Source organism: Leucoraja erinacea, chromosome 22 (assembly GCF_028641065.1).
Source record: "Leucoraja erinacea ecotype New England chromosome 22, Leri_hhj_1, whole genome shotgun sequence".
In the NCBI taxonomy this organism is placed as follows: domain Eukaryota; kingdom Metazoa; phylum Chordata; class Chondrichthyes; order Rajiformes; family Rajidae; genus Leucoraja; species Leucoraja erinaceus.
The window spans coordinates 351,208-369,375 of record NC_073398.1 but is presented as its reverse complement, the minus strand read 5'-3'; the positions used below and the strand labels follow the sequence as shown (position 1 = coordinate 369,375).

General features: G+C 45.3%; 1 protein-coding gene across 2 annotated transcripts in view; it reads right to left on the bottom strand.

The window, feature by feature from the left end:
• LOC129707613 (cilia- and flagella-associated protein 54-like) overlaps positions 1-18,168 on the bottom strand; it is a 297,068-nt gene that overhangs the window by 60,010 nt on the left and 218,890 nt on the right. For both annotated transcript variants that reach the window (XM_055652738.1, XM_055652739.1), the window contains 3 exons: positions 17,510-17,737; positions 16,097-16,320; positions 12,269-12,404 (listed from right to left, as the gene is read on the bottom strand). In XM_055652738.1, coding sequence (XP_055508713.1) covers positions 12,269-12,404; positions 16,097-16,320; positions 17,510-17,737 — 588 coding nt within the window. The remainder of the gene's footprint in view (positions 1-12,268; positions 12,405-16,096; positions 16,321-17,509; positions 17,738-18,168) is intronic.

The window sequence follows — 18,168 nt, the reverse complement described above, 5'->3', positions numbered from 1 at the left end:
GTCATGGAGTTCAAAACCTCCAGGAAAAAAGGGGCACTGGCTGAATGCCAAGGGAGCTGACACTCCTACCCCAGTGCTATTGCACTAGCCATCTCCCTTGTTGAGGGATTGATGCAACAGCGGAGTTTGAGCTATGCCTCCTCCAATTTATAGCACACCCTTTTGCTCCCTCTTTTGAGGCTAGCTAAGGAGGCCAGGGCTGGGCTGGCTTAAACGCTGGGCAGGCGGACGAGAACAGCAGTATGCCAGGGGAGCAGGATCAGGTAGAGCTACTGGGTGTCGTGGGCCACTACATGGCTCCTCCACGCGACCATCTTCCCAACAAAGCCCTGCAGGAGCAGGCCTTTCTAGAGGCAAATCCGCAGGCAGCTGGGTCAGCAGACTCGCAGCCAAGAGCTAAAAGCAGCGAATTCTGAAGCTCCTAACAGAAGGGTCAAGATGTCACCGCCTTTGCTCGTTTTCCACGGATCATACTCACCTGGCAGGCGAGACGCCATGATCACCAAGGTGGTTCTCCTAGGATGAGACTATCCCGTTGCACTACGAGGGTGCTGACGCCTAAGATGTTCCCAAATTTGGGATACTCGACTGACATTGGTGCATATAAGACCTGCCCGCAACCCCAAATATACGGGGCTATGCAAACCGCTGCTGCGGGAAGAGAGGCAGCTAAACCTGTGCGCCTCATGAGGGCAGGCCATGGAACGAGCAGGACATCGCATCCAACACCCAGCTGGCAGCACCCCTCGGCATCCACCAGCAATATCGAACAAGGACTGGTGAAAGCCTGGCGACCGCTTCACATTACCCCCAAAGTTCTTTTTAGACAGGGGCCCAGAGCGGAGCCGTGGGAAAATGCGCCGCCCCACCGACAGCACCAGCATACCAGCAAACTAGGCCTTCATGAAAAAACAATAAACATGGAGGTAGGTAGTCTGGTTCCTCCCAGTTTACACTAAATAAGGGTGTTCTACTAACTGCGGGGGGGGGGGGGGGGGGGGGGCATTTACACTTGTTGATAAAGCATGGGATGCTGTCACAAATAACTAAAATATACTCAACAGTATTAGTGGATAAAAACGAATTCAAATTGGGCATATTACCGCCAGTTCAGCAATGCGCCCAAAGGGCATTTTCTCCCTCTAAGAAAGAGAAGTGAGAAGGTCAAGCTGAACTAGAAAGGCTCATTACTAAACGGATCATGGGAGTAAACATGAACCATTGGAATTTGTATCGAATATATTCACCAAAACTACAAAAGATGGTGAATGTAGCATCATCATTGATCTAATATCACTAAATAAATCTGTTGAGTATATACACTTTAAGATGGAGACGGGTTTTTGTCACTGCCAGACATCTGATCTCCAAAGGATACCTATGGGGAGCATTGATATGGAAGATGCTAACTATCTTATACCCATACACTAGGATCATTATAGATACCTAAAAAATTTTACCTGGATAATGGATATCCCGGTTAGGGCAACTATGGGAGTATAGAGCATTCCCAATGGTTTAACCTCAGCCCTAAACTATTATAAATATTAAAAATGGCCATGAAAATATTGAGAAAACAAGCATAATCATGGCATATATTGGATGATATCCTCATATTAGGGGAAACAAAGGAATTAGCTGTGGCAGCAGTTCTAGCTACGAAACAGCTCCCTAAAGCTCTGAGGTTCATCCCACGCCCAGATAAACCAGAATTGAAGCGTTAACTACCATGGATTATCTGGGCTTCAATAACAATTCCATCCATATGACTGTTACTTTGCCAAGGTACTTGGGTCACTATAATCAAATCATGAATGTACCCACTGAAGCTATATCACAATTACGGTGGTGGGCAGACATATATTTGGCATAGTTTTCAGCCCTATTATCATCACCAATCCCAACTTGGTTATTAAAAACCGATGCCAGTACTTTAAGCTGGGGAGCAACTAAACTCCATATCCAGCACAGGTAACAGATGGACAAATTCACAAACATCGTTACTACACACACCGGGCATCAACTACTTGGGATTGGTGATCGCCTATTGGGCTAAAAAGCATATGCATTTCAAATGCAGCACGTACATATGTGGTTACGGATTGATAATACTATGGTGGTGGCTTATATCAACCATATGGGAGCATAAAAATCATTATTGTGCAACAAATTGGTCAAACAAACCTGGCAATGGTGTGTCAAAAGACATTTTAACTATCAGCTGCCTATGTCCTAGGAAGCTAGAACACAGTGGGAGACACCATGTCACGGGTAAAAATTTATGATAACATTGAATAGATGTCAAACCCAAGATGTCTGCTAAAGGTATTAAGCAGTTTGAAAGCCAGATATCAATTTGGTTGCACAAGACGGAATCACCAGTAACCTATGTATGTGACTTAGGAACCAGATCAGAGGCAGCAGCGATAGATGCCTACACGCTGGAAGGGGGAATTTCTGCTTTGCCTTCCTCCCTTCTGCCTCATCAGTCGGGCACTTCGCAATACAGATGGAATCTGTCTCCGAGATATTGAACGTGCCCGACCGGCCTACACAGCCATGGTTCCCAGTTCATCACGACATGGTGGGCGAGTCACCTATGGATTTCCCTAGTGGACCATGGTTGCTGACTGAACCCAGTATCAGGCATAAGCCACCCATGCCAGAAAAACCCCTGGGTGCAGGGTTAGAATAGACCTTACCAGGGACTGGGATTATCCAAAGGAACCATTACCACCGTGTCGGCATCCCTGCGAACAGTCACCAAGAGCTAACATGGGTAAAATACTGCCACGACGCAGGGACAACATACCAAACTATTCAACCACTGACGTATTGGAGTTCCTGGAACATCTACACCATGACTAAAAGGTGAGTTACAGTGCCGTAAATACAGCATGGAGCGCCTTGTCTGCTTATCTAAAACAGCAGGACAGCAGAGCATGGGATCCCATCCACTGAAGGTAAACTTATGAAGGGTACTATAATAATAAGCCCCAAAAACCCAGGTATACCCATGTATGGGATATCGGTGTGATATTGACATATCTCAGAGAATGGCACCAGCCAGATCCCTCTGTCTTGCTCAATCTATGTTAAAAACGCTCATGCTTATGGCTCTTGCGTACGCTCACAGAGTCCAGTCACTCCATAAAACTAGACTGGACAACATGGTGATTACCCCAGACGCATCACGTTCATCATTCTAGGTCTGGGAAAAAACCTAACTCGCAGGTATATGGGACTAGGCGAGATTATGAGTTCGGCACGGACTAGTAGGGTCGAGATGGCCTGTGTTTTCCGTGCTGCAATTGTTATATGGTTATATGGACCAGGAACGCCCTATTCAATGGTGGGATTCCGGGCCTACCCACCAGAGTCCAGGTTGAGTGTGGTGACCCATCTACTACAATATATAGACACAACCCACAATCTTAGAGGGAGAGGAAAGCCTATGGGTCAACCACAGAAACCCCAAGACGGGGTACGAGCCAAACCACTCCAAGGTGGCTCAAACAGGTACTGAAAGCTGCCGGAATAGATAATAATACATTTTAATCCCATTCCACCAGGGCAGCATTGATATCAGCGGCTGAACGAATGGACATCCCGGTTGACCACATTCTCAATACGGCAGAATGGTCAAGGGAACGAAGTTCAGAACATTTTTTATTGTAAACCGTTGATAAGCCTGATTTAATTGCAGAAAGAATATTACAAACTGCAATATTAATTTAAGCTCAGGGGAGCTATTTATGTTGTTATTGTTAACAAATACCTTTCTGTTTCTTGTGAAAGCAGATCCACTGGTTGATTACGATAACACTTCCTCCCTCAAAAACTTCGGCAGTGAGTGAAATAAAAACTGTTACACGGTTTGAAATCACAGACCTTTGAAGTCTTCACGGAATCACTCACGTGACTCCGAAGTAAAATAGTAAGATTAAACGAGTACTTACCAGTATGAAGTTTGATCTGTATTTTATGAGGAGTTACGGTGAGGTATTACGTGCCCTCCGCTCCCACCCTCAATATATAGATCAAACTAATAAACTGATGTCTCATGATCTTTACTATCTTACTTCAAATATTGTGTCTATCCTGTGATTTCACACCGCTGCTTCGAAGTATGCCGCACCTGCGCACTGGGCTGGGATCTTCACGTAATACCTCACCGTAACTCCTCATAAAATACAGATCAAACTTCATACTGGTAAGTACTCGTTTAATCTTACTATTCCACAGAATTATGGGCCCTGGTGCCACAAGTTCTAACCCCAGTAGAACACGCAAGATTCCTAGCTAACTTAAGGTCCCCAACCCATGTCAATCAACATGCCCAGAATGGCCTGGGATGACGCAATCCTTACCGTCCTTACTACCACTCTGTAAAAAAACGTATTGACATGTACAAAGTCCTGGATACTAGACCCCGGAAAGGAGAGGGGGAAGAAGAATTTTTTAACAGGTTTTCACAGATGTTCAGAGATATACATCTGTCAGTCGGGGGATACTAAATATCGAGACGGTGAGAATTCACCTCAGCATTGTGCTGTGCTGATAAATTGTTTCCCAGCCACTGTCATAGAGGCAATAAAAACTAACAATATGGACTGCGGACAATTCTCGGAGCCAAATGGCCTGTGCAGTTAAATGCTACTTTAATTGTATCCAGCAAGGCCATTGGAGCAAGGAGTGCCCATGGTGGAGACAAGCGGAGATGGGTTATCAGCAAGAACAAAGGGGAGGTTGGCAAGGAGATTGAGGACAAGGGAGGTACACAGACTTTTCCCAGGCTGATCCATTTCCTCAATGCTGACAAGCCAACTTAGTGGTGAATGGGTGCTACACTGACAAGGAACCTGTTCTGGTATTACAAGTTGCGAGAAAACAGTGTACCTTCATGGTGGATACAGGGCATCCATGTCATCCATTCAGTCCACTCACAACCTCCCCAAATCCGACAAGACTCAGAGACTATCTGGATTCCAAGGACAAATATGCCAGTCAAAGTAACATACTGGAATGAGGCAGTACAGCATCAGTTTGTAATCACCCCAGGGAACAGCAGCGTATGCTGAGGTGCTTTCAGAATTGTGGAAGCAGGACTCTGAGGTTGCCCCACATATAACAAAGAAAGTGAATTTCCCATTTCATGGAAAGGATTTAGGAGCTATGGTTTATCAAGCAGTCAGCCTGGCAGATCCAAACACGAGCCATGAACAAGAATTGCCTAATAATTGTACTGTTCAATTTTATCAGCCACCATGGACAGTTACTCTAACTGTGTGGCCCCTGCTCTTCCCCACCCACACCACAGCCCTCTCACCACCCCACCCCCTGACCACCCACCACCCCCCCACCACACATCGCCTCGTCCCCACCTGCCTTCCTCCGGCCCCAACCCCCATCCCTGTCGAGTGTTCACCATCCCCCCCGACCTCCCCCTCTCCAACACCGAACGGTCCGTCCTCAACAGAGGTCTTACCTTTGTCCCCCTCCGTCCCCACCTCAATGAATTCCGCGCCCACCACGACTTGGAGCGCTTCTACCGTCGCCTCCGCCTCACAGCTTTCTTCCATGGGAAGGAGTCCTCGCCCCCCACTGATGACCCCTTTTCCCGTCTCCAACGCACCCCCTCCTCGTGGAACCCCCCTCGTGGCCAATTTCCGGCTTTAGAACTTTTTATCAATAACTGCCGTCGCGACATCAACCGCCTCAACTTCTCCACTCCCCTGCCTCACTCCAATCTCTCACCACAGGAACGTTCTGCCATCGACTCACTCCGCAACAACCCAGATTTGGTTATCAAACCCGCTGACAAGGGAGGTGCCGTGGTAGTCTGGCGCGCCGATCTCTACAAAGCTGAGGCCACGCGCCAACTATCGGACACCTCCTCCTACTTACCCCTGGACCATGACCCCACTGACGAGCACCAGGCCACCATCTCCAGCACCATCACCAACTTCATCCACTCCAATGCCCTACCCGACCGAGCCTCCAACCTCATCGTTCCCCAGCCCCGCACAGCCCGATTTTACCTTCTCCCTAAAATCCACAAACCTGATTGTCCCGGAAGACCCATTGTCTCCGCCTGTTCGTGCCCCACCGAACTCATTTCCAAATACCTTGACTCCATCCTATCACCCTTGGTTAAATCCCTCCCTACCTATGTCCAAGACACCTCAGACACTCTCCGTCGTCTCCGCGCATTCAATTCTCTAGGCCCTCACCCCCTCATCTTCACCATGGACGTCCAATCACTATACACCTCCATCCCCCACCACGATGGTCTCACAGCCCTCCGGTTCTTCCTCGACCAGAGAAGCAACCCATACCCAGCCACTGACACTCTCCTCCGCCTAGCGGAGCTGGTCCTTACCCTCAATAACTTCGCGTTCGACTCCTCCCACTTCCTCCAAATACAAGGCGTAGCTATGGGCACACGCATGGGCCCCAGCTATGCCTGCCTATTTGTAGGTTACGTCGAGCAATCCTTGTTCAATACATACCAGGGCCCCATCCCCAACCTCTACCTCCGCTACATCGACGACTGCTTTGGTGCCACCTCCTGCACCCGCACACAACTGACTGACTTCATCCACTTCACCACTAATTTCCATCCGGCACTGAAATACACCTGGACCATTTCCGACACTTCCCTACCATTCCTTGACCTCACTATCTCCATTGCAGGTGATAGACTTCTAACCGACATACACTATAAACCCACTGACTCCCATGGCTATCTGGACTACACTTCTTCCCACCCTGCTTCCTGTAAGGACTCCATCCCCTACTCCCAATTCCTCCGTCTACGCCGCATCTGCTCCACGGATGAGGCGTTCCACACCAGGACATCTGAAATGTCCTCACTATTCAGGGAACGGGGGTTCCCCTCCTCCACCATAAATGAGGCTCGCACCAGGGTCTCTTCCATACCCCGCAACACTGCTCTCTCTCCCCATCCCCGCACTCGCAACAAGGGCCGAGTCCCCCTAGTCCTCACCTTTCACCCCACCAGCCGTCACATACAAAAAATAATCCTCCGTCAGTTTCGCCACCTCCAACGTGACCCCACTACTCGCCACATCTTCCCATCTCCGCCCATATCTGCCTTCCGCAAAGACCGCTCCCTCCATAACTCCCTTGTCAATTCTTCCCTTCCCTCTCGGTCCACCCCCTCCCCGGGCACTTTCCCTTGCGGCCGCAGGAGATGCAACACTTGTCCCTTTACCTCCCCCCTCGACTCCGTTCAAGGACCCAAGCAGTCGTTCCAGGTGCGACAGAGGTTTACCTGCATCTCTTCCAACCTCATCTATTGCGTCCGCTGCTCTAGATGCCAGCAGATCTATATCGGTGAGACCAAGCGGAGGTTGGGCGATCGTTTCGCCGAACACCTCCGCTCGGTCCGCAATAACCAAGCTGACCTCCCGGTGGCTCAGCACTTCAACTCCCCCTCCCACTCCGCCTCCGACCTCTCTGTCCTGGGTCTCCTCCATGGCCACAGCGAGCAGCACCGGAAATTGGAGGAACAGCACCTCATATTCCGTTTGGGGAGTCTACACCCCCGGGGCATGAACATCGAATTCTCCCAATTCTGTTAGTCCTTGCTGTCTCCTCCCCTTCCTCAGCTCCCCTGCTGTCTCCTCCCACCCTCCAGCCTTCTGGCTACTCCTCCTTTTCCCTTTCTTGTCCCGACCCACCCCCACCCCGATCAGTCTGAAGAAGGGTTTCGGCCCGAAACGTTGCCTATTTCCTTCGCTCCATAGATGCTGCTGCACCCGCTGAGTTTCTCCAGCTTTTCTGTGTAACCATGGACAGTTACTATGTCGCTATGCCATCATCTGGGGAGCGAGGTAACAGTCATTTGACCCACAGGTGTGGGCAGAAGACCCGACTCAGGTAGGATGCGTTCAGATTGATCCCATCCAGGTAGCTCTCCAGAAAAAAATGTAGTACTGCCTTCCATCCGACAGTACCCACTGAAGCAGCAGGCAATGCCAAGCATTGATCAATTAATCCAGGGACTGCTAGAACAGGGTATCCTGGTCAAATGCCAATCCTGTTGTAATACGCCTATCCTCACAGTACCCAAAGCAGGGAAACCGAATCAATACAGATTGGTTCAGGATTTGCGATCCATTAATGCCATAGTGGAACCGCTCCATGCAGTGGTGCCTAATCCAGCTCACGTTTTAGCCCAAATCTGAGCACAGGCACAGATCTTTTCAATAGTGTGACCCTTCTCACTACCTTTGCAGCATGCCTTATCACTATCCTTGCACCAGAACAGTCAGCACCTCAACGCCTTCAACTACAACGGACAACAGTATACATGGACTCAGTTGCCCCAAGGGTTTGTGAATTCCCCAACATTATTTTGCAGATGTCTCCACAAACAGTTGCAGACCCTAAGCCTTTGGCGTGGCTCCACCCTCGTCCAATATGTGGATGATTTGCTTGTGGCCAGCAAGGCTGAAGAAAGCAACTGCAAAGATGCCACTCAGTTATTGAATGGTGGTGCTAATTAGATACAAGTTGGATAACATGAAGGAAGCAAGTGATTGGGGTAATTGGGGTTTCGGAAGTTGGTCAGACTAACTAATCAACATGGCCATGTACCTAGCTATCGCAATTATTTGCATTTTTGTTGGATTAACAATTGTAAAATGTGTATCGGGGAGAATGCAAGCCGCACTGGTAGGCATAGGTGCACCAAGAATGTTATTGGTAAGACAGGACGAAGTATGTGATGAAGAAAGACTGAGTACATTAATAGGGTGCAGGAAGAGTTTGAACGACTGGGAAGGATATAAATAAGTAGGAACATGGGGAGTTATCATGGAATGATAAAAGGGTGGAATAAGAATTTGCAGAACTGGGGATACTCTCGGATTAAAGGGTTCAGTGTTCCGTTTTTGAAGATCAGGGGCTGATTGAAGTTAGGTTTCACTTTTTTTACTTTGACATCATCATTCTCATAAAACATGTGATGTTCGATGCTATTGTGATTGGCTAAGATGTATTCTGCTGTGTATGATTGTAATAGGGTGGAAATATTGTCCCCGCCTATATAACCATGTGATACTGTAGTAATTGGTCTAGAATTACCGTCCATTGTAAGTTACCTCCCACTGTATCAACCATATATATATATATGCTAATTCCTTTGAGCACATGTTTCACATGCTGGGAGAGCTTCCCAAAGCAGGACAGAGATTCAAGGTCACCTTGGTAAAATAAACGAGATTTAAAGTATTCTAGTCGGTGTTTTCATTGAACGGACTAAGGGATATAAATACCGGAATTATCAGCCTGAGCTATGAAAGGTTGAATAGGCTGGGACTCTATTCCTTGGAGCACGAGGATGAGGGGTGATCTTATAGAGGTATATAAAATCATGAGAGGAATAGATCGGGTAGTAGGGGAATCGAAGACCAGACGTTTAAGATGAAGGGAAAAAGATTTAATTGGAATCTGGGCAGTAACTTTTTCACAAAAAGGTGGTGGGTGCATGGAACGAACTGCCAGGGGAGGTAGTGGAAGCAGGGACTATCTCAATGTTCAAGAAGCAATTGGACACGTACATGGATAGGACAGGTTTAGAGGGACATGGGCCAAATGCGGGCAGGTGGGATTAGTGTAGCTGGGACATTATTGGGTGGTGTGGTGAGTTGGGCCGAAGGGTTTGTTTCCACACTGCGTGACTATCACTTTCGATGATTCTATGGCAGCATGAAATCTAGAAATGGAAATGCAAAATGATGTCTTGGACATGAACGTAGATGTGTCGATGAGTAAGTTTACAGACTATACCAAGATTCTGGAGCTGTGCACTGAGGAAGGCTGTCACAGTATACAGCAGGATGTGGATCGGCTACAGAAATAGGTGGAAAAATGGCAGATGGAGTTTATTTGAGCAAGTGAGTGGTGCACTTTGGGAGGTAATTGTAACAGGAAAATATAGTTAATGGCAAAACCATTACCAGCATTAATGTACAGAGGGATATGAAAAGCTGGAGTAACTCACCAGGTCAGGCTGCATCTCTGAGGAAAGGAATAGGTTATGTTTTGGGTTGATATGTTCCCTCTTAAGAAGGGTCATGACCCATAACGTCATCTGTTCCTTTTCTCCAAATATGTTGCCTGGTCTGTTGAGTTATTCCAGCTTTTTGTGTCTATCTTTGATTTACACCAGCATCTGCATTTCCTTCCTACACAATGTACAGACGGATCCTGGAGTCTAAGGCCATAGCTCCCTGAAAGTGGCATCACAAGTAGATAAGAGTGGTAACGAATTTGGACAGAATGCTTGCCTTCATTGGTTACGACATGGAGTACAAGAGTTGCGGTGCAGTTTTATATGACTTTGGTAAGGTTGCATTTGGAGTATTGTACATAATTCAGGTCACCCCATTACCAGTAGAATGTGGAGGCATTGGAGAGGGTGCAGAAGAGGTTTACCAGAATGTTGCCTGGATTAGAGGGTAATTACAATAAGGAGGACTTGGGTTGCTTTTTCTAGGTCGCTAGGGGTTGAGATAAATCCTGATAGAAACATATAAAATTACAAGAGGCATAGATAGGGTAAACAGTCAAAGTTTTTTTCTCCAGGGTGGAAATGTCATAGACTGGAGGGCACAGCTTTAAGGTGAAAGAGGAAAAGTTTAAAGAAAATGTGCAGGGCAAATTGTTTTTCACAGAGGGTGGTGGGTACTTGAAATGCACTGACAAGATGGTGGTGGAGACAAATGTGGCATTTAAGTGGCTTTTATTTAGGCACATGGATCAGCAGGGAATGGAGGGATATGGATCATGAGCAGGCAGATGAGATTAGTTTCTCTTGGTGTCATGTTCACTATAGACATGAAGGATCTGTCTCTGTTCTGTACTTTTTATCTTCCATGTAAGACTCCTATGAATGATTGCTTAGCAACAGAAATACTCTATTAATATAACAATGGGGAGAAAAAATACCAAATAGAGAACACATGTACAGATCATGGTGAATAGCAAGACAAACTAACTATCTAGTAAAATTGCTTGTGGCTTTGGATACCTGTTTGAAAATACAATTTTAACCACTTTTCAGGAAGTCAGTGTGCAGTAAAAAAAAGGTATATTTTCCAGTTGCAAATGCTTGGCTTCAGAAATAAACAAATGTAAATAGCTCTTAAATTAGCTTTAATATCAGATGTGCTAGTAAATAACCAGAGAGGTTAGCATCATTGAGGTGAATGGCTTGGACATGAACGTAGATTTGTCGATGAGTAGATTTGCAGACTATACCAAGATTCTGGTGCTGTGTACTGAGGAAGGTTGTCACAGTATACAGCGGGATGTGTGATCAGCTACAGAAATGGGTGGACAAATGGCAGATGGGTGCATGTGTTGGGTCAAAACCAGCAAAAATGAAACCTCAGGAAACTGACTCCAGCTGAATGTGTTTCTACATTCAAATCAGGTTAGACTGCTCGTGCACAACCCTTTGGAAGAAGTGATTTGCTTGTCATGACTGGAGAGTTGTCTCATCCTATACTGGCAGAGGAAGGTGACAGTGGGTGATGTCAAAATGTTTTAATTGAGAATAAATGGCTGTTCCCTTCACATGCCAGAAAGCAGGATTGGGAAACTGTTTATTAGCATGGTGGGCTGAAGGGCCAGTTTCTGTGCTGTGTTACATGACTGATTCCACAACTTTCATTATTTTAATTTTAGGGGATAAGCTTGCGTCCTTTGCCACCTCAGAGTCTTCTCTACACTTAGCCTCAGAATGTTACCATATTTTGTTAGGATTCTATTCCATTCTCCCAGTTTCAACATCTGTCACACAGGAAAAGTGGTACAGTGATGTAGCTGGTAGAGTTGCTGCCTCACAGTGTCAGAGACCTGGATTAGATCCTGACCTCAGGAGCTGTCTGTGTGGAAAGTACACATTTTCCCTCTTACTGAATGGGGTTCCTCCAGCTGCTCCGGTTTCCTCATGCATACCAAAGACATGCAGTTTGTAGGTTACTTGCCCTCTGTAAAATTGGCCTTTGTGTGTGGGGAGTCGATTCAAAGGTGGGATAACATAGAACTAGTGTGAATGGCTGATCGATGGTCGGAGTGGACTCGCTGGGCCAAAGAGACTGGTTCCATGCTGTACCTTTCAATCAGAAACATTTATTCTGACAATACCGTCCTCTGCATCAATGTTTCGTGATTTCATCAACAGTGGGTTTCCCTCCACCAAAGTCACACAACAGAAAAAGCAGATACTTACAACAGTTCCTGAGTCAAGTGAGGCCTTCACAAAATGAGGCTGTGGAGGAGCAGGACCCTGGCACTCACTGATCCTTGCCTGAAGCTGGCCCTGGGCGTGAACCAAGAGGGGAGTGACTTGCATAGAGTACCGTTCACTAGTGAGCAAACAAATTAAAAAATCATTATATAAAATAACAACGTCCTGCTGGAACCACAAACATGTCATGTTTAGGATACAACACAATCAGGATGGAACCCACATCTCTGGAGTTTGGAGTTTAGCGAAACAGTGCGAAAACAGGTCCATCGGCCCACCTCGTCCGCACTGACCAGTGCATTTACCTGCACAGACTAGTGACAATTTTGCAATTCACCGAAACCAATTAACCTCCAAACATGTGGTCAAGAAGGAACTGCAGATGCTGGAAGATCGAAGGTACGCAAGGTTACCCCAATTTTTGTGAACCTCCAAACATATACGTGTTTGGAGTGTGGGAGGAAACTGGAGCACCCGGAGAAAACCAACGCGGTCACAAGGAAAACGTACAAACTCTGTACAGACTGCACCCATAGTCAGGATGGAACCCAGATCTCAGGCACTGTAAGGCAGCAACTCTACCATTTCACCATTGTGTTGCCCTGTGGTGATATTAAATAAATGATGCCTGTATTCTCGAGGCTAAAAAATGAGCAGTCATTTTTTGAAATGTACACCATTTTTAAGAGGTGTGGAAGGGTGGAAGGGAAGCTGATTCCTGTAACCAAGTGCCAGAATAAGTCACTACCATTAAGAACGAGAGCAGGGAATAGAAAGACCTGCAGAGGATCTAGACAGAGACCCATGAGTTTTGAGATATCAAGATAATTGGGGTAAACAGGGATTGTGTGGGATATTGGTTCGGAAGTAAAAGATCAGGTGTGAGCTTTTATTGAATGCTGGAGCAGACATGAGGAGCTGAATGTGTAGGAATGAACTGCAGATGCTGATTTACACGGAAGATACACTATAAACAGACCCTGAAGGTTATTGACCAGAAACGTCACCCATTCCTTAGATCATCCTGCTGAGTTAAGGGGCTGACCTACTTGGCCGTTATTTGAACGCCATTTACGCAACCTCGTTATCGTATTGAGACGCACGGGTAGCGTGTGGGCTGCGCGGGATGGTCGCATGGAGAAGCGCGGAGGGGTATGGATTTGTGCGTGGTATCGCGCGACGCTCCAGGATTTTGTAATGCACAAAATTACGTGACATATCGCGTACGCACGTGGATGTATTCGGGTCGCACGCTGACAACCTGACGTCGTATGTGCAGTACTGTAGTAAACAAATCAACTATCACGAATATCTTGATGCTTTTGATGGTGGAATGTAGGTGCATTTTGCGATGGCATTTAAAATTAGAAAGTCCCCAGAGAATAAGTCATCTCTATTGTGTCATTTGACTGTATACATGTAGGTGACATATTGCGGGCGGCAGATCTGCGACGTTTGATGCTGAAAATGATACATTAAAACATTTTGTTCAATGGGCAGCTGCACCGTTAATTGAGTTTGCGGCGGAAGGTTCAATGTTAATGCAAGGTCAGGGTCGGTATTTTGCTAAAACGCTGAGTCGGCTCTGATTATTTTACCTGTTTGTTTATTTTATGTTCCAGCTTCACTCACACTTCCAGCTTCATTTCACTTTGAGTAAAGAGCAGGGATTTGAGTAATGGAGCAGGTAGGTTCTACTGCAGTTGTACGGGGTCTTGGTGAGACCACAACTGGAGTATTGTGTACAGTTTTAGTCTCCTAATCTGAAGAAAGACATTCTTGCCATAGAGGTAGGTATGTTGCAAAGCCTACCTGAAGCGTCGCTGAAAATCTGTCGCTGCGGGTGTGCGCGATTTTGGCGCCGTTTAGAGGGGGGCGGGTTTAAAACGCGATTTTCTCTAGGCTGTTCCAATCGAAGATGTTCAGCCTAGTTAATTGTTACCGAAAAATCGTTGGATGACCCCGTCGCAAAAGCTATTATTAGTTTTAAAGGCCTTGTATAATAGTTATAGTAGTTTAAAAATCAATCTCTAAACCCACGACCACCGGCAGCCGCCAGGGTTGCATAGAGCAGACAACAGAAGGTAAGCTGTTTATTTTTACATTAAAAAGGGCTTCTTAAGACCCCTTTATACAAAGTTTAAAGTTGCGAGTAGCTCATTTTGGGCCGATTATATCCCGCAGTATTTTTCTGGGCATTTGAGGGCACAAATCCACCGCAATGTGAACGTTCTAAACCAGCACGTTCACAGGATCCCACTAGAAAGCTGATTTAAAATGAACTTTAATTTACAGCAATTGAACACTAAATTCCTTCCATTTGGCCTATAAATTAATATAAATGAGATTTAAAAATCATGTGTTATTGTGAATTATTTATGAATATTATTTGGACACTTAGGCTATTTAAAAATGTTAATCATTGATTAAGAAATGGATGGATGTTTAGATCTAGTAATTGAAGTTTGAAATTAGCTACACTTGGGTAACTAACTAATTATATGCTTTAATTTCAGGTCATCCAAGTAAGATTATATTATATTTGTTTCAGAATGGTTCAATCTACAATAACTGAAAATTTCATTCAGTTTTCTTAATTTTTAAGAAGGTTATGGGCTTTTGACTGCACATGATCACAGCTTTTTTGTTATGTCCATAGAAAATCAATAGGGAACAAGATGCTAATTTCCGAGTATGAAAATGGCCATAACTTTTTAAATACTTGAGATATGAAAGTGAATTAGGTGTCAAATTAAACTTATTTTTATGCTTTATCTGATGGGATAAATTACAGACTTGATTTTTTAAATCTCAAAATTTTGTAACATTGCTAATAGAGGGAGTATAGAGAAGGTTCACCAGACTGATTCCTGGGATGTCAGGACTTTCATATGAAGAAAGGCTGGATAGACTCGGCTTGTACTCGCTAGAATTTAGAAGATTGAGCGGGTGGGGGGGAAGGGGAGGATGAAAACATAACCCAAAGTTACCAATTTTCTGAATTCCACCATAATTCGAAAGAAAATACAGTATTACGCGCTAAACAACTTTCCACTGGGTATTTAAATGACGTCACGCGCTCCAGACGGCTGTGCTGACGCATGAAGCCGCACGCGACTGTCACTAACCGGCCTGTCGCATAAATGACGGCCAAGTGGGACAGGCCCTTAACTCCAGCATTTTGTGCCTGTATTTTATGAGGAGATGAATGGCTGACTGCTGCTTCAAGTTCTTATGTTCTGATGCAATTAAAACAATTAGATACAGACAAATTTGCTCGCATTTTATGTTTTAAACTCAATTTTTTTTACATAAATGTTTTTTTAATGTTGTCGAATTTTTTTAAACTGTTATATGAGAGATCTTTAATTTGCTCAAGCATTTCAACAGCTTTGACAGCTGATTCAGCTTGGTGGTAATAGCACATCTAGGAACCCAGTGGCAATATGTGTAAGAAAGAACTGCAGATGCTGGTTTAAATCGAAAGTAGACACAAAATGTTCGAATAACTCAGCGGGTGAGGCAGCATCTCTGGAGAAAAGGAATGGGTGATGTTTCGGGTCGAGACCCTTCAAGGGTTGAAGGGTCTCGACCCGAAACGTCACCCATTCCTTTTCTCCAGAGATGTTGCCTCACCTGCTGAGTTACTCCAGCATTTTGTGTCCACCCAGTGGTAATATGCTGACTCTACGTCACAGCAAGTTTCCCATGTTTCAGTTTTCATCTGGAGGGAAGAGAATTAATAAACATGCAATTAACCATTTCTTAAACAAAATTTAAAATGCACCAGAAGATGAAAACGGCACTCACTGTGTAACAATGTTGAAGTAGATGGCCAAATGGACTAAGGATTCCCACTTCTTTTGATTGCACAGCAACTCTAAAGCATATAACACCATGGCACACACCCAGTGTAAGTCAACTACATTCACATCATCAAACGGGTGTTCAAATTTCAGATTAAATCCACCTTCATCATCTGCTATGGGCCCCACACAGCTTGGGACGTGAAATATGCCATCTGGATCAATAAACTAATTCAGAAAAGATGAAAAGTAGCATTTAATACTTGACCAAAACGTCAGAACAATGTTAATGTATATAAAACATATTTATATAAACTAAAATGTTTATATTTCCTCCATTTTAGTAAGATGACAGGAGTGAAATGGATGCTTATGATTCTGGTCTGAGCTAAAAACATTTCTGCATTGCAATTATGGGGTAGTTTAAATTTAGTTTAGTTTAGACAGCCCCTTCAAGCGACCGAGTCTGCACCGACCAGCGATCCCCGCAAATTAACAAAACACTAGGGACAATTTACACTTATACTAAGCCAATTTTACTTACAAACCTGTACGTCTTTGGAGTCTGGGAGAAAACCAAAGATCTCGGAGAAAACCAATGCAGTCACGGGGGGAATGTACAAATTCCATACAGACAAGTGCTGTACGGCAGTAACTCTATTGCTCTGCCACCGTGTAACCCATATGTGAATGTGGATTATTTTAAATTATAAATTAACAGCCACTGCCAGGATAAACAACTTGCATTTAAATAGCACCCTTTACATCGTGAAATATTGCAAGTTATTTCACATAAGGAATATCGATGAGATTTTCAAAACCTATAAGCAGATTTTAAAGGCGACTAGACAAAGCTGGATCGGTTGGGTCATGGGGGGGGGGGGGGGGGGGGGGGGGGGGGGGGGGGGGGGGGGGGCATCACAGGTGAGGGCTGGTCCCCGAACGCTATACTCCACCACTCACCCATAGGTCCACAGGTAGCAGAGCTTAGATATCCCAGCTGACTATGAGGCTGCTGTTCAGGAAAAGGAAGGCCAGAAAGAGACTTGAAAACCAGATCGCACAATCTATTTCCCGCGGCCGTTCCAGCCGCGCCCGGTGCTAAGCCCCGCTCCAGGAGCTCTTAAGGAAAAAGTCGTCGTTGGGTAGCCTTTAATGCTAAAATAATGCTCCTTTTCTCGGCCAGCTCCGCGACGACGTGAGGTGAGTCGGCACCTGAGTCCCCGGCTTCTTAATTTGATGCGGCCCCCCGTAAGGTTTTGCATTTCCATCACCATAATAAAAAAATGGTCTGAGGAATCTCTGTTGGAAGAAAGCTCATTTTTCTAAGGAAAATGTGTCTATTTATTGTATAATGATGCCATTATCCCCTTTACATAAAGCTATTTGGTCTAGTTATTGTAAATGATGCCATTACCTTTACATAATTATTGGAGTTCTGTAGATGCAGTATCATATCAAGGAGATCCAGTGCAGCTAAGTTAAATGGTGTACAGAGGATCAGCTTGACATTGTCTGAGCTTAAAACACCTTCTATTGCCGTGTCCATGCCGGTGATGTACATCATTGCAATGTGTGCACAATTCCATAGAAGTTGACAAGTATTCTGCAGAATTGTCCAATGGCCTCCACGGTGTGCGAGCACCTAAAAATGGAAAATGTATTTCAATGAGTTAATCTGACGATTTTTCTGCCTAATAGTAACACCCAATGTGGTTACCACAGACAGAATATCAATAGGTTTCATATTGCGCGGCACATTGGCGCAGTGATAGAGTTGCTGCATTACAGCGCCAGAGGCTGGGTTTTGATCCCGACTACAGGTGCTGTCTGTACAGGGTTTGTACGTTCCCACTGTTACTGCATGGGGTTTCCCCGGGTGTTCCGGTTTCCTCCCATACTCTAAAGATGTATCGTTTTTTCAGCTAATTAGCTTTGATAAAGATTGTAAATTGTCCCTAATGTGTATGATAGCACCTGTGTATGGGGTTCATGGTTAATGTGGACTCGGTGAACCGAAGGGCATGTTTTCACACAGTAGCTCTAATTTGAGGTTCCAGTGAATACAAGTATTTT